The 13588-nt window shown below is 38.3% G+C and overlaps 1 protein-coding gene across 3 annotated transcripts in view; it reads right to left on the bottom strand.

The window, feature by feature from the left end:
* Positions 1–2380: 2380 nt before the first annotated feature.
* The window catches only part of fam168a (family with sequence similarity 168 member A), a 49944-nt gene continuing 38736 nt past the window's right edge, over positions 2381–13588 (bottom strand). For all 3 annotated transcript variants that reach the window (XM_072695280.1, XM_072695282.1, XM_072695281.1), the window contains 4 exons: positions 13283–13425; positions 11096–11270; positions 10322–10452; positions 2381–8881 (listed from right to left, as the gene is read on the bottom strand). In XM_072695280.1, coding sequence (XP_072551381.1) covers positions 10340–10452; positions 11096–11270; positions 13283–13425 — 431 coding nt within the window. In that variant the 3' untranslated portion in view covers positions 2381–8881; positions 10322–10339. The remainder of the gene's footprint in view (positions 8882–10321; positions 10453–11095; positions 11271–13282; positions 13426–13588) is intronic.

Below are 13588 nucleotides of genomic sequence, written 5' to 3'. Positions count from 1 at the left end.
TGGAAGTACAAGGTACGTGTTTCTAATAAAGTGGCCAATGAGCAGTAGTAAAAAAAGGTGTTTCTAATAAAGTGGCCAATGAGCAGTAGCAAAAAAAGGTGTTTCTAATAAAGTGGTCAGTGGAGGAAGTAAAAGGTGGGTGGTTTCTAATAAAGTGGCTAATTGAGGAAGCACAAGGTGGGGCGTTGAACATACCTAGAAACATGCCGTACTAGCAGAAACAGGTAGTTCATAAAGAGGTTAAAGGAACAATTGCGGAAGGTCTGCACAGCATAAGAGCAGAGTCAAAAATGATGAAAACCTGTAATATCTGTTAATATTATACAAATAATGCAGGCCAGTCTTTAACCATATGCCATTAATGTGTTACAGCATATCAATAATAACCATCCAGTACTTTTTCCCTAATGTGCTGCAATAGACCGGCTATAAGTCTGGTGCAGACGTGCTGGTCTGTAGCTGCAGTGCTGCATTGTTTCTTCATCCAGGAAGCCTGAGGCCATGAAACAGAGAAGCGAAACATGCTGATAAGGGAATGTTTCGACACATTCCTCTCCATCACGGCAGACACAATATTTATAGACACTTTGGCTATTGTTACTGCGCTAATGCAAATAGTGGTCCATCTGTGCACACCATCATCATTTTGATGAAGGAAAATACAAACACTGTTCCGCAGCACAATGACCGGCTAATCCTAATATATCCAGCTCTTGACAGGCGCCATTGGAACCAGATCATCAATGTATGATCAGTGCGCCCACATTAAAAAAGTGGAGAACCGTTTGTAGAAGGCACCTTCGAACAGTAATGATTGTGAAAAAAATTCATTCTACAGCAGGATCACAACCCCAAGCAAACTGCAGAGAAGATCTAATTGGACATATGTATTAAACAAAGAAGCTGCTGGTGGTCTCAGAACAATGGACCATGCCAGACCAGACTATCCAGGCCTCAACGTCATTGAATGTGTATGTGAGGACTTGGATGTTGAGGAGAAGAAAAGGCTTTCATTTCCAAGACTGAACACTGGAGCTCTTGGAACTTCCATTGTTCAGTCTTACAAATTATAGCTTTTTCTTCTCCTCACATCCAAGTCCTCCAGTGAACGCTGAGGCCTGGATAGTCTGGTCTGGGATGGTCTGTTGTTCTGAGACCACCAGCAGCTTCTTTGTTTGATACCTACGTCCCATTAGATCTTCTCTGCAGTTTGCTTGGGGTTGAGATCCTGCTGTAGAATGAATTTCTTCCCAATCATTACTGTTGGAGTCTTCTACAAACGGTTCTCCACTTTGTACGAACACTGATGATCTGGTTCCACCTGGCGCCTGTCAAGAGCTGGATATATTAGGCAGCATGAGAACAGTCAGTTTTTGAAGTTCATGTGTTGGAAGCAGAAAAAATGGGCAAGCATTAGCATTGTTTCTGGTATGTTGTGATCTACCAAAAGTGCACCGCATAAGGACAACTAGTGAACCGGCGACAGGGTCATGGACACCTAAGTTCATTGATGTTCATGGTCAAGGTCCAACCTCATAACTTGCAGGACTTGAAGAGTCCATGCCTCGATGGGTCAGAGCTGTTTTGGAGGCAGGAGGTGGTTTTAATATTACGGTTAATCAATCTAGGCGGATATGATAATTATAAATAATAAATAACGGTATAAGAGCAAAAGTAACAGCTGTGTGGAATGAACAGAATAAGTATGTGTGGACCACCCAAGGCCGTCATTACCCCCAATTTAATTAATTAAAAATGGAGCTGTGGTGCCCCTAAAATCACGACGGTAAAAAGTCGATTAGCACTTTTTTATATCATGATTTTCACTATCACAGACTTTTGGAGACTCTGAGGTGAGCACACAGAAGACAGAAGCTTTCATAGAGAAAATGCTTTAACATCTTTTTAAGAGACAAACGGATGATCAGTTATTTGGGGTGGAGGAGAATGAGAGCTAGCTATGAAATTTAATCCATATTTCAGCATAAATAAATTGTAATCTACCCCCAGAGCTCAACAGTAGCGACGCTGTGTTTACATCGCCAATCATACCCCTGATATGTCACTAGGCTCTGTAAAGACAGTGGCCTACGGGAGGAATTTGGGGCCAAACTTGTTAAGATGATTAATTTGCATAAAAAAAGGTTAGTTTGCAGATTAATGATCGTGTTAATAATAATTAACGTTGACAGCAATAATTATTAATGTTACTAATAATGATTATTATTTATATATTAATAATATAATTATGCAAGAAGGTTGGTTAAGATGTGCCCACCAGTACAAGAAGTAGTGTAGATATACTCCTGGGACCAGTGCTAACAGTTAAAATTGTGTAAAAATGCAACAACAACAACAACAACAACAACAAAACAAAAAGTAGAGAAGACGTTTTTTGGGAAAAGTTTTAATAGTTATTGAACGTTCTACATCTTACAGTAATTATTATACAATTACAAACTTGGCTTAATTCTGTCACTGAGATCACTAACTGATCTTCCAAACAAAAAGAAAAACAAAACCCCAAAATAATAAAAAAAATAATAATAAAAAATGAAACAAAACACATAAAAACAAAACAAAAAATAATCATAATAAAAACAGATTTACACTTCATATCACAAGCCTGGTTTGGGTCTCCTTGCCTCACAAGACCGTCAGTTGTTGCATTCAGTTCTAAAAGATTACTGCACTGATTAGAATGGAAAGACAAAGTGTGGTGGTCAAACCTGCTACAACCAGGTGAGATCACGGTAATGATACAGGGACCAGAATGTAGAGTTACATGAAATATTACACACCAGGGAATGCTCTGAACCTCTGAATGGTTGGGAAGCAGATTTGGAAGACGAGACAACTTTCTCACCTTCTCGCTTCACATTCAGCATTAAGATTGCAGATATTTCAGGTTTTGAGTTTATATAAATATACTGTATTTATCTATTTTAACATACAGAGTTAAGTAATCAAGCAGCCTAATAGATCTGAACTCTGTCCTAGAGCAAGTAAACAGAACAGTCAATGTGTCTCACATTCAGATCAATACAATCTGAACCCTTCGACTGTCAGTTTACTGACATTATTAATGACATTTTGGACTTTTCTTTAGAGCAATGCCAATTTTAACCACTTTTGGTATGCTTATCCATAAAATCCTAAAAAGTACAGTTAAGAGGTTAAGAGCAGTGATCAGAGTTCTAATTTGGAACCAGCCAATAATCTCACAGAATAAGATGTGATGTAAACATCATGTAAAACCCAAAATTCATGTCACCTGTAGCTTTTAGTTTTTTTTTTTTACACATGGAGCACACATCATCTAGAATCTAAGAAATTGTACGCTGTTTACATGAGCGCAACCAAAAACAAAAAACAAGCCCACCGTAGTTCGACTGAAAGCCATAGCAAGCAAACCTGGATGACACAGTCTACTAAATGTGCCCGAAAACTCAACTTTGTTATTTAGGCCTAGCTGGCTGGCTGCAAGTCCAAACACAGCAGAACTGGTCAGAGTTTTTCATCTATCAACAGTTGTGTCGGTAGCTCAGCAGTTGAGCTGTTCTAATACTCGGTGGAGCTGAAGCCCAGGCCAGTTAAGCATAGGCTAGCTTAGCGAGAGGGCTACAGATCCAAAACCACAGGGAAAAACCCTTTAAATTCAGCTGTAACTGCAGAAATCAGACTACGGCCAGAATTTTGAGTGAATGTAAACTGACTCATACAAAAGCTCTTCAAGGGTTCATGGTTCAATGTCGGACTAAAAGGGTTCTACCACTGTTACGAGTCTATGAGCCCTTTTCAGTACTATGTAGAGCCCTTTTGCTGAAGAACCATTCCATCACCTTTACTGTTATATTAGCGTTTTCTTTATGATGGTGCTTTACTTTTTACTCTACCCACCTCTGTAAATGTGATCTATTTTTCATTTCATTTTTAGTACAAAGAACAAAGTTATTTTCTGGGATGGGTCTCTTCTTTAGCATCATACCAGTAATTTCTTTTTTTCATTCTTCCCAACCATTTTGCAAGTTCTAACAACACAACATGACTTTACAGCACAACAAGCTCCACCTGTCCCAACATTTAACACGAAAACAGAGGAAAAGACAAAAAACATAAGACAGATAAAAGTCTGAGGAAGAGAACCCTTATAGACTTGTGCTCTGAAATGTCCCTCGGCCGCGCATACTGAAACGCATCACTCTCCAGATCAGCCATTAAGTTAATTGTCTAATTCAGAACAAAAAAAACAAAACATCAATCATCAATAAAACCTTAAATAACACTTACGGTAAAAAGCGCTTTAATTACAGAGTGGACTCCTTTTCAGTGAGCTTTCATTGCTTTCTTTATGTCTTAGTGTAAAATATCAGCTGCTTTTGTTTTTAACCCAAAAAAGAACCCATTCCTGATCTTAAAATTTGTAGAAATTTGAAGTTTCTCAAACAAAAGTCTTTCTGTTTTTAGTTCTGGACCACTGAACTTGTTCATTAGTAGCTTTAAATTGCATTGATAAAGTCTTGCATTACAAATTGATCTGTTGCAAAGAAAAGTTAGTCCCCTTGCTCTCCTTGTTTAAGGTGGTAGTAACTTCAGGCTTTAAATATAACCCTACGGGGTGTGCCAAGGGATTCATAGACTGAGAAGAGGCGGTACAGTGCAGTGAATGTCTTGTTAGAGGTGTGGAAAATGGGTCGCAAAGCAGATGTTCATGATTAGCAAATAAGGAGTGATTGCATTTGGATGTACCGAAGGTCACAGCGTGAGGAAAGTAGCTGAATTTGTAGGTGTATCGAGGTGTACGATCATTAGGGTCTATCAGCAGTGGCAGAAATCCCAGTCTACGGGAAGTTCTCGTCAGAATTGTGGCCGAAAGATAATTGTGAATTTAAATCGCCTCGCTTCCAGGCAAGAATTGCTTCTAGAAGTCAACACAGGTCCTTCACCACTTGGCAGGGAACTGCAGACCATAAACATATGGAGCAGAGTGACCCACATCTGATCAATAATGACGGGAATGACTTTAATATAACGTCAGATTCAGCTACGTCCTTCACACATGCCCAAATGCGATTACTCCTTTTTGCCCATCACTTCACACAACATCTGATTTGTGACCCATTTTCCACACCTCGAGACACTCACTGCACTGTGCCATCTCTTCTCAGTCTCTGAATCCCGTCGCACACCCTACAGATATTTATAGCCTGATCCTCGTGTGACGCCATCTGCAGGGGCCTTAAGTTACAACCACCTTAAACACACAAGGTGACTGTATATATATATATATATATATATATATATATATATATATATATATATCACTGCTTAATCATAATACTGTTCATAAGAGGAGACTTCAGTACAGAAGAGAACAAAGTGTCCAATAGGAAAAGAGAGAGGATGAGAGAGGCATATATGTATACACTGGTATTTACATATATACCAGTGTAAATGGGTCTCACTTTATATTAAGTGTCTCTACTACCACATTAACAAGACGTAATGTAATAACAATGTAACTACTGCTGTTGTACTCTCAGTTACAGATGGATTAGGGCAATTTTGCAATTACACAAGCTTATCTGAATAGGTGTAATAGGAACAGATCCAATTCCTAGAAATATACTATAATACCCTCACTCTATTACTTATAATCACATTACAGATCATTTGCTGTTACTATTACTATTGTACTGCAACTGCTGAGATACCCTTGCATGATTACATGACTCAAAACTATAGTTAATATGGATTTACTTATGCTGTACTACTGTAATCCATGTTTAAGAGTAAATACATCTCTGTTATTACATGAGTTATTATTAATGTGCAACTACAATTATGGCACAGACACTTAATATACAGTGGGAAGGTGCTGACCAAAGCCGTGTACAGTGTAAATGAGAAAGAAATATCAGATATTGTTTGCCATTAGGCAGCTGAAACATCCTCAACTTGTGAATTTCAGCAGGCTGTGATGTTTTTTTTTCATATTGTGAATATTTATGAATAAGAATAACTGAAGAGTTTGGTGTTTTCTTTCCCTCGTTCTTTTTCTTTTCACTCCCTCTGTCTGGATACATGTGAATAAGGAATGTTTTCTACTGAAAGCCAACCGAAAAGCTGCAATCCAACATGATGCAACCATGCTTCTAAAGGGCACAGTTAACGCTCGCGTACATAGCAAACTGCATTCTCCTGCATGACGCATGCGATACTTGCGTTATTATGCTTCACATAACTCGATTGTCCCCCCTCGGCTTAAATATGCTCCGATAGTGATGTGAGTAGCCTAAAACGAACCCTTAAAAAAAGTGATACTGTTCACTGAGAATAATATTACTTCCGAAAGACGATATCTCGAGACTAACGGGTACCATAGTAAATACTTGACGTCCTTTATTAGATCATAAATAAGAGAGTGTACCGTATACTTGGTTATTAAGTTATATCTATTTGTCAATAATCAATACTTCATTGCGCTGATATGATTCAATACAATAATTGATATGTTCTGTAGTGTTTTTTTTCTGAGTGCACTGTGTATAGAGAACAGGGGAGGCCGTGGACTAGGATTTTTCCTTGCTTCGCAAATATGGGCCTAGACATTCGTATTATTGCATTAAACAGCCAATTCTCTCTACAACCCATAAATCTGTGCAATGAAGCCAAACGCCCTAAGGTTAACAGAGGAGATGGGGGAAAGCTTGTTTACAACCTGATCTCTATCTGATCCATCTGTAACGTACAGTCGATTTCCACAGACAGTTATTTTGAAGTACTATGTTGCAATTAAAAAAAAAACAGAAAGCTTGTGCACTTATAACGCTTACAATATAAGTCAATGGGCACTTGCTGGACTCTGTTTTATGAAATCATAAGGCAAATTATTTGCAAATTAAAGCGGAAATCTGTATAATTGCATAATAAATGCCTTTGTTTGTTTAAAGAAACCCCGAAAACACATTTATTTGAGTTGACTAAACTCTGCGAAACTGCTTCTTACCACATAAAGCCATTTTGTTTAGGCTTAGGGTGCGTGGGTGGAGCTTCCACAGGCTCTTCCTGATTGCTTTAAAAAACCTTGAAGAAAGTTAAGTTAATTTTGAGGTCTTGATTAACATAAAATGTTGCTTTTGTTTGTCAAAAGAAAAACTAAAAACACATTTAATCAAGTTGATTAAACCTCTTAAACTGCTTCTTAACACATTAGGGAATTTCTGTAGGCTACAGGTATGTGGGCAGAATTTTCACAGGCTTTTCATGGGACCAGACTGCCTTAAAGAAAGCAAATTGACCTGCAAACACTGCAAAAACTACCTTTAAACAGTAAAAAGTAGTACTTCTGTACAATAAAAAAGTACTTTTGCAGTATCAACGTTACTTTTTTACTGTAAAAACTGTAGTTTTTGCTGCATTTTCGTCGAGTTTAATGACCGGTTTCAAATGCATGTCTGATCATATCTAAGGCGTTTTCTTGCCCACTGGCTTCTCTTTTCAGTGCGTTTCAGGTGTAAAGGTTTTCAGTTGTTTTTTAAGAAAAGGGAGGTGTGCCGAAACTATCAGCGGTTGCAATCAACATTATGGCACAGATAAAGCAGATATGGATTAGGTTGAAAAATGTTGAAGTCTCCCTTTAAGACCTACTCTATGAACCAGAGCAGGTGACTGAGAAGGCGGGATGAACCTGGACGTGCTTTCCTTGGCTCTCCAACCCGTTTAATCCACTATTTTGCTACCTGTATTAATCCCAATGCAGTAAAATCCCTTTAAATCCTAATGTAGATCCTGAAAGTTGGCACGCGTTTGATTGAGTTTTGTATTAATTATATTATTATTACTATTATTAATTGACATCAGACCTGGCTTTTCCTTTAGCTTATGGCCACAGACAGATTCCTCGCTATATTTTACATTGTGTTTTGTTTCCTGTGTATCTCAGTGTGTGTGTTCGTGCGAACGTGCAATTGCATGCCTCTGCAAGAGCACATCTATGCACACACATATATATATATATATATATATAAATATAAATATAATATGCACATCATAATTTCGAAGCTTACTCTATCCGGATCAAACAAACTAATAAAGAAACCAGCTCACTCCAGCGTCCTCTACTAAGCGAATAACTGAGATTACTGTAAGTACTCGATGTCCTAATGAAGTTTAAACCACGTTGCACGGCCCTACAGCGGATATATTTATTACAAATGTACCTAATAAACTGCTACAAGCTGGAAGACACCCTTGTTATCGATGCTAGAACAGAGAAAAACAGTGTAATATGAAATCAAATCTGAACAACAGAAACTGTCTCAGCCCTTCTGAAAGGGTACGGTATGAGGGAACCAGAAATGAAACAACTCGACATCAAGTTAAAAAAAGAAAAACAAAACTAAACAAACAAACAAACAAACAAACAACCCTGTACTAATATCTAAAAGTTATAAAATTTGGCAGCATAACTTCATGGTGGTGATGAGCATGGTGATGACGATATTGTGCCACGTACATTCCTACACACCGGGGTTAATATGCAAAATAAACGCAATAGAGAAAAGATCCTTTTCAAAGTCGTGATTGGTCAAAATCATTCTGGAGTTAATCGAATAGAGAAATGTGGAATTAAAAAAAAAGAAAAACAAAACAAAACAAAAAACCTAATGCAACAACGTAGGCCTAAAAGTATAAGACAAAACACGAGAGGAACGAAAGATTCAATTTAAATAAAAAAGCAGCTTTTACAAAAACACTTAAGAATGCATAAAGTGACCCTTTTTTTTTCCTTTTGTTCTTGCAAACAGACGCGGTCCCTGTTGATCACAGAGCGCCGATGTAAGACTTGAGTAGTTGCATACGATGTTCGACTCCAGATCTGTTCAAAGGGAGAATTAAAAAGTGGTGAATTGTAAGGCTAGACAACGTCTTTTTTACCCCCTCTGTGAAAACTAGAATGATAAAGCTCCTTATCCGGGCAGTAAGTGTTAATTTTATCAGTAAAACACTCATAACAATCATACAGAAAGTTGTGATTTTACATCACTGTGTTCATTAAAACATCTCCCCCTCTTCTCATGAGAGTCTAGTATTATTTATATTTATCATCCGTCATCCTGGTTTTAGGTAAATCAGTGAGAGCTAAGTGGGTTAAAGTACATCTTCCAAACATGGTGGAGGTTGTTTCACTCCATGTAGTAAAGGAAGTACATTCAGAAATGTAATTGGATGTTTTTACATATAGATTCATTAGAAATATATTGTATATGTAATGGAAAAGAAATATAGTTATGTTTTGGGGCTGATATTTAGTTACACTACTGTACTTCTGTGGTGTTCTGTGGATATCTTTTCACTAACAGTTTCTTAAAATGTTTATTTTGCTCGAGTAACACTGCATTTTATTGAAAAAAATGTAAGACTTGAATACTGTTAACCTCAGCTAAATGTAACATTCTTAACCCATTTTAACCTCAGATGAACTATTAGTCTTAATATATGACTAATAAAGACTATCTTCATTACCATACACACTTGTACAGTTCAATGAAATTCTGCACATTCTTCTCTGCACATATCCAAGCTTAGAAAGCCAGGGTCTGGGCCGAGGGGCCTTGCTCAAAGGCATACATAGAGACTTTAGTGAGGCCAGGTATTGAACCCACAACCCTGTGATCAATAACTTGCTGTAATATATTTAAATAATTCAATGAGAACTGTGTTAGAAGCCCCCAGACCTAACGTGTGGATCCTGGGCTTACTAGTGTTTCATTTCATTGTTTTTTTTTTTTGTTAAACTAACCCCTGTTACAGTTAATACTACCTATGGGGTAAATGCTAGATACTGGACAATACTGTGTCATATACAAGTGAATGTTTACACTGCATTCAGTACAATAAATGAAGCAAAGAATATAGAAATACAACTCTTACTCTTACTTTAACTTTGACCTGTAGTTATTTCCCTCTCGAATAAGAGGTAGATGTTATTACCAGCACAGACCTGCCCAGCTAATGCTTAGGGCTTTTAAGCCTGAGGAGTAGTTTGAGCATCTACTTATCTGTATACTTATTTATTTATAAGTCATTGTATTGTCAAGACAGAACATCAGTTAAAGAAAACCAAACCAGTTCCATCCTGCAGTCTGACACTTTTGGACACTTATTCACTCTTCAGAACTGAAACACTGAAAGTGCCTAAAAGCTAAAGTAGTTTGCCTCACTGCACTGAAACAAAGTGTGCTGCATTAACTTCACATTTGCCAATGGACTGCACACAAATGTAAAGAATAAATAATAAAAAAATACTACAACTTACATGATTGGTAGGTGGGCTCTACCAGTGAGGTGGCACGTAGCTGTACCCAGGCGTTCCTTGGGGACGATACGTTGGCACCGTAACGGGGTGTGGTCCAATGGGAGTGTGTTGAGGCGTGGTCAACAGTGTACCTGATAAAAGAATCGACGGTTACCATATATACTGAGAGTCAAATTGTAAATTATGATTATAGGACTATATATATTTATTTGTGGACATGTCTTCTAATGAATGCAGCTATTTTAAGTTGCACCCATTGCTGACACAGATGTGCAAATGCACACACACACAGCTTGTCAGGCCCTGCCAATAGAACAGGACTCTCTGGTGCAGATAAATCTGAACCTACTGGCACCATTCCTAATGCCAGATGTGTGCTAGAGGGGGTATAAAGCACCCCTCATCATTAAGCTGTGGAGCAGTAGAACTGTGACTTCTCTGGAATTATAGTGGTGCTCCATCCAAAACTTTGAGGATGAGTTGGGGATGAAGTGGGTTGGTGACCATCCAACATCCTGACCTCACTAACGCTCTTGTCACTGAATGCAACCAAATCCTCACAGCAATGCTCCAAAATCTACTGTCAGTAGTGACAGTTACTCCAACAAAAGATTGGAGGATAAAATTTATTTTTAGGAAGAAACAGGTGGCAAATGACAGGTGTCCCAATACTTTTGTCCATATAGTGTATAAAATTATAGGTATATAGCAGCTTTAGCAGCATTAGGAGCTTTCATAAAAACAAAAGCATTGTAAGTCTTTGGGTCATCTGACCTGCTGACATGGCCATCGTGGTTCCTGCCACCATACCCATGGCCACTCCGTTGGGGCGTGGGGCCGGGACCGGTGCGGGGTAGATGGCGGAGGGGATGCTGTTGGGCTGGACCACTGTGGTGTGGTGAATTACATGCGGCTGGGCAGCGTACACTGGCTGTGTGTAATAAGCTCCCTGAGGAGAGGAGGAGGAGGAGGAGAGACAGATATGGAAAGAGGAGTTGGAATTAATGAAAGAATGTAATCAGAGAATTAGATCACCTGCTGTATTACACAGCTCCAGGTCACAGTTATAGGATCACAAGTCATTAACACGCCAGCCTGCTTAATCATTAATCATGGTCTTATGTCACACAGAACCTTGTATCTCTTTTCAATGTGAGAAGATTTTATTACAGGGAATAAAAATGAATGAATTAATTAATTATTTAATCATTCCAGTCATTTTGGAGCATTTCTATTGGTCCGTTTATCATTACATTTTGACACAATGTAAAAACTGCCAGATTGAAATTATAGCAAAAAGTGAAAAACATCACAAATAGAGATAAAAGGTTTTTGCCCGACAGAGACGATGTGTAGTAGATGTAAATACCTTCGAATTAAACAGCTTGATTAATTAATTACTTTTTATTGCTATTTACCCCCATGGTACACATACAAAGGTAGAAATTTGCAACTTAGCATGTTTTGTTGATTTCTATAAATGCATCCATATAAACATTTTATTACACACATCTCTTCCTTTCTGTAAAAGTTCTTTTTGTTTTTCACATGCAAAACAATTATGCACGTTGTGTACATTAGGACTTGGGAGGATTACCGTGCCTTACACTTCAGAGAGGGCTGTTTATTTTAAAATAAATGCCAAAAAAATGGTAATTTGGAAAATTGGTTTTGTTGCTGGGTCAAAAGGCCCTTTAAAACAGGTTTCGTCATAATCAGCCTATTTAAAAATAATAATAACTATATTAACACTAAATCTGAATCGGACAACATGCAGAATCTTGTCATGTGTTCTTTAGAAAACGTGTTACTTGTTACGCCTCACAGCCTCAAGGGTGAAAATTTTCACTAGCTTACTCATCAGTGACAGTGAGCAACAGTTACACCATCACATGTCCGATTTCGTAACAAGTGAGCCTATTACTCATTTAGACTAGTGCACTTCATCTTTTCTTCTTTCTTTTTTACTAGTTTTAAGCCATTGAAAGTCATTTTTTTCTTTTACAGCTGAGAGGATTCGGGTTAAAGAAAATCAAACAACTTGAGTAAATGTCTTTTAACCTACTGAGCTTGTATATGGATCCACAAGTTAGGTCTGGGGGCTTCTAACACAGTTCTCATTGAATTATTTAAATATATTACAGCAAGTTATTGATCACAGGGTTGTGGGTTCAATACCTGGCCTCACTAAAGTCTCTATGTATGCCTTTGAGCAAGGCCCCTCGGCCCAGACCCTGGCTTTCTAAGCTTGGATATGTGCAGAGAAGAATGTGCAGAATTTCATTGAACTGTACAAGTGTGTATGGTAATGAAGATAGTCTTTATTAGTCATATATTAAGACTAATAGTTCATCTGAGGTTAAAATGGGTTAAGAATGTTACATTTAGCTGAGGTTAACAGTATTCAAGTCTTATTTCAATCTACCAGTCAAAAATGCTCAAATCAGCAGTGAGTGGGTAGACGGCGCTTTCACCCCTCATCACTCTTAAAGCAACAGGCATCTGTTAGCTGGTACGGTTGAGCTTGGGAGCCGGTGCTTTCCCCTAGGCGTGTGTGCAGTTGGAAAAGATGCGGTGGCTATTATGAACTATGATTATGAACAGGTGGATTAACTGGCAGTACCAGACTAGGAGATATGGGGCAATTTGGCTGATAAAATTCTAAAGAAAAAAAAAAAAAAAGAAATACTAGGTTTTGAGTGCCACAGATAGGGGTGTAAAATGCACTGATGTCTTGACATGCATTAGTGATAAAGTACACCTAAAAAAATATTAGATGTACCGTCCCCACTGTCTGTGTTCCACTGCACTGTAAATCCCACCTCCAGCTTCTAGTTTCTGTATTTATTGATTTATTTATTTGTTTTATTTTTTAGAACAGTGCCACTGAATCCAGGTCAGCTGACGATGCACTGAATTGTTTTTTTTAAAGAGCACAAGATCACCTGCACGTCTCCTTACCTGAGCGTAGAGGTTCTGTTGAGGGTAGGCACTTCGGATGGGGTACATGGCCGTGGGGTAGGGGTTCGGAGAGGGAGAGTACGGAGGGGGAGCTCCGTTAGTCTGAGCCGGGGGCACTTTATAGGGGGTACCTGCAGTGTATCCTATAGAGAGAAAGAGTGGGAGAGAAAGAGAGTGAGAGGGAGAGAGACAGAGTCAGTCAACACTAAACAGACTAAAGTAGTGTCGTAAAGTTGAGTGTCCGTCCAAACAAACCTCAAAACACTCATCTTCACTCACATTTCCCCATTGTGTGTGTGTGTGTGT

The sequence above is a fragment of the Salminus brasiliensis genome, chromosome 13, assembly GCF_030463535.1.
Source record: "Salminus brasiliensis chromosome 13, fSalBra1.hap2, whole genome shotgun sequence".
NCBI lineage: Eukaryota > Metazoa > Chordata > Actinopteri > Characiformes > Bryconidae > Salminus > Salminus brasiliensis.
Note: the sequence above shows the minus strand (reverse complement) of the source record. Positions and strands in the feature narration are given on the sequence as shown.